Source organism: Branchiostoma floridae, chromosome 3 (assembly GCF_000003815.2).
Source record: "Branchiostoma floridae strain S238N-H82 chromosome 3, Bfl_VNyyK, whole genome shotgun sequence".
Classification (NCBI taxonomy): domain Eukaryota; kingdom Metazoa; phylum Chordata; class Leptocardii; order Amphioxiformes; family Branchiostomatidae; genus Branchiostoma; species Branchiostoma floridae.
The window spans coordinates 32,855,045-32,857,501 of NC_049981.1; the positions used below are offsets into that span (position 1 = coordinate 32,855,045).

At 46.8% G+C, this 2,457-nt stretch overlaps 1 protein-coding gene across 1 annotated transcript; it reads right to left on the reverse strand.

The window, feature by feature from the left end:
- Nucleotides 1–336: 336 nt before the first annotated feature.
- LOC118411862 (collagen alpha-1(I) chain-like) lies at nt 337–2,443 on the reverse strand. The gene is made up of 3 exons (XM_035814350.1): nt 2,141–2,443; nt 1,156–1,318; nt 337–806 (listed from the first exon to the last, which is right to left on the reverse strand). The coding sequence occupies exons 1-3, from the start codon at nt 2,441–2,443 to the stop codon at nt 337–339; spliced, it is 936 nt and encodes a 311-aa protein (XP_035670243.1).
- Between the last annotated feature and the right edge of the window lie 14 nt (nt 2,444–2,457).

A 2,457-nucleotide genomic window follows, 5' to 3' on the forward strand; every position in this document is an offset into this window, starting at 1 on the left:
TAAATTTTATTAAGGAAAACTAAACGAAATCGTTTCGCATGGCCACATTTGTACAACATTATTTGTCCTTTCTGGACGCTTACCGAACCGAGCATAGACATGTTCGTTTTCAAAGGTGGAAATCTCAAAGCCTAACATGGTCATTTAACCCGCAATCCTTGTAATGCTTTGGATCACTTCTACGCAACCTTATATATATATATATATGTTGTTTATTGTATATAGATGCGTATACAGCAATAATCGTAAATCGAAAGCCCTGTTCTAACGTCAGACCAGACAACGGTGGTCATCTGTTGTTCGAAATCAGCAAAAATACGACTTTGCCATGCGTTTTTACATCGCCTCGCTAAATACCTGTCCAGCAGATCCGGGAGGGCCGGGAGGTCCAGGAGGTCCGGCCTGACCGGCTGGGCCCTGCGGACCGTCTAGTCCATCAGTTCCAGGTGGACCGGAAGGTCCTGTTGGACCGGGTGGTCCTGCCTGACCGGCTGGGCCGGGTGGTCCTGTCTCACCGGCTGGACCGGGTGGTCCTGTCTCACCGGCTGGACCCTGTGAACCGTTCAGTCCATCAGATCCAGGCGGACCGGGTGGTCCTGTTGGGCCTAGTGGTCCTGCCTGACCGTCCCTTCCAGAAGGACCGGAAGGTCCGACTGGGCCCTGCAGACCGTTTAGTCCATCAGATCCAGGCGGACCGGGAGGGCCTGGTGGACCGGGAGGACCATGTGGTCCCGTCTGACCGTCCCTTCCAGAAGGACCGGGCGGGCCCTGCACACCGTCCCTTCCAGCAGATGCAGCAAGGCATCCTGTTCATTAGATAACAATTGATGTTTCATTTGATCGTCACAAGAAAACATACAATTTTGGTGTGGTAAGATCTCCGTGTACATGCAACAAACAACTGGATGCGACTTTGGAAACGGTCAGAGTCCTTTAGACGTTTCAGGTAGCCTCTCAATTACCTTTCGTCAGTGACCGAGGAGAGCTTCTTGGAATGCAAGTTTTATACCCTATTATCACCCAAATAGCCGAAGTATACGTGGTTTATCAAATTAACATCATACATGGTGAGTTATGCTGCTACTGAAAGAAATAATAACTATAAGAGGTTGAATAGAAAATATAAAGCAAATCATTCAAATAAGTGTCTCCTACCCCCAAGAGTCATCGGCAATGTAATCTTGTTCGCAAAGTCTCCAGTGTTGTGCACGGATCTCTTGGCTCGCTGATGCACTTCAGCTCCGTACAGAAAGGTGGCGCTTTTACCACGCCTATCTCCGTTCACGTCCTCCTGAGCATTCGGGCCTTGAAGACTGACCTGTTGGGCGACATTACATATACCTCATTAACTCCGTATCAAGCTAATATGTTTATCTTGCTTGTCGTTTTTAGTCTCGCTCGTCAGGCTGACTAACAGGTTGGCAAAGGTCAAACTCGACCAACCGTGTAATGTGAACACGTTCATCTGGAGATCTGTCCTGCAGGTCCAGACTAAAGACCGCAGGGGACGACTTTTCTCCTCATTGCACTCGTGCAGACAAAGTCGTTAAGTTTGTAATGCTGTGCACCGGGACCAAAATCTCTTGAAGGCTGTCATCGTTTGTTAAACATACCAAAATATTCTTGATACCAAGGCACAATCCAAAATTGCACAAGTCCGCTTTATAACCTTGCCTAAAGTCATGGCAACTTTATTTCTACATCACGTACAATAACACATCACGTTTAACTTTTTTTAGATTTACAGAAAGTTGAAATAACATATAGCCAAAAGAACATACAGCATTTCGTCTTTACCAGAGATACAATTTCTTTTACTCTTGATCTGATTTCTAATAACAGCAACAATTTGTCTTGTCAACCAGCAGAACTATACATTTGTTTTACCCTTGGTCTGTTTTCTTGGTAGAGGCTGGGGAGCAAAAGTGGAACAGGAAACCGTTACAGTTCATTACCGGTACCTGCAAAATATTGCGTCAGCTCTTATGATCTGGGGTTTTTAGCGTCGTTTAAGCACAAATAATGTGGGTAGAAGTGCTAAATAACACAGTCTCACGCAGCACCCTGAACCAAAAAAAAAGTATCTATTTGGAGTTCGTCTTGAATTAGAGAGAGAACTACTTGTACTAAACGGTCTTACCTGCACGTCTAGGTGTTCTCTCCATTGTCGCAGCTCTTGCACATGCGATTCCATTTCCTTCAGCTGCGCTTCAGTTTCCTTCAGGTGCGTTTCCGTGTCCTTCAGGTGAGACAGCTGTAACTTGATCTCGCCCAGTTCCGCCCCCAGCCGCACCATTACAAACACGACGACAAACATGGTGACGAAGCTGACAATCACGGCCGTGACAGCCACGATCAGTGTACCCTGGCCATTTGATGCCCCTTTACCCCGCACGGCTCCGATCTTGGGGTAAGTCATGTCGTACAGCGTTTCGGAACCCATTGCTGGATATTTCC

What these genes read in the sequence shown, in the direction of transcription:
- LOC118411862 (XM_035814350.1), bottom strand. Translation starts at nt 2,443, where the DNA reads ATGGGTTCCGAAACGCTGTACGACATGACTTACCCCAAGATCGGAGCC. An exon ending in GAGAACACCTAGACGTGCAG is followed by an intron (nt 1,319 to 2,140) that starts GTAAGACCGTTT and finishes GTCGCCCAACAG; the next exon opens with GTCAGTCTTCAAGGCCCGAA. An exon ending in ATTGCCGATGACTCTTGGGG is followed by an intron (nt 807 to 1,155) that starts GTAGGAGACACT and finishes TCTAATGAACAG; the next exon opens with GATGCCTTGCTGCATCTGCT.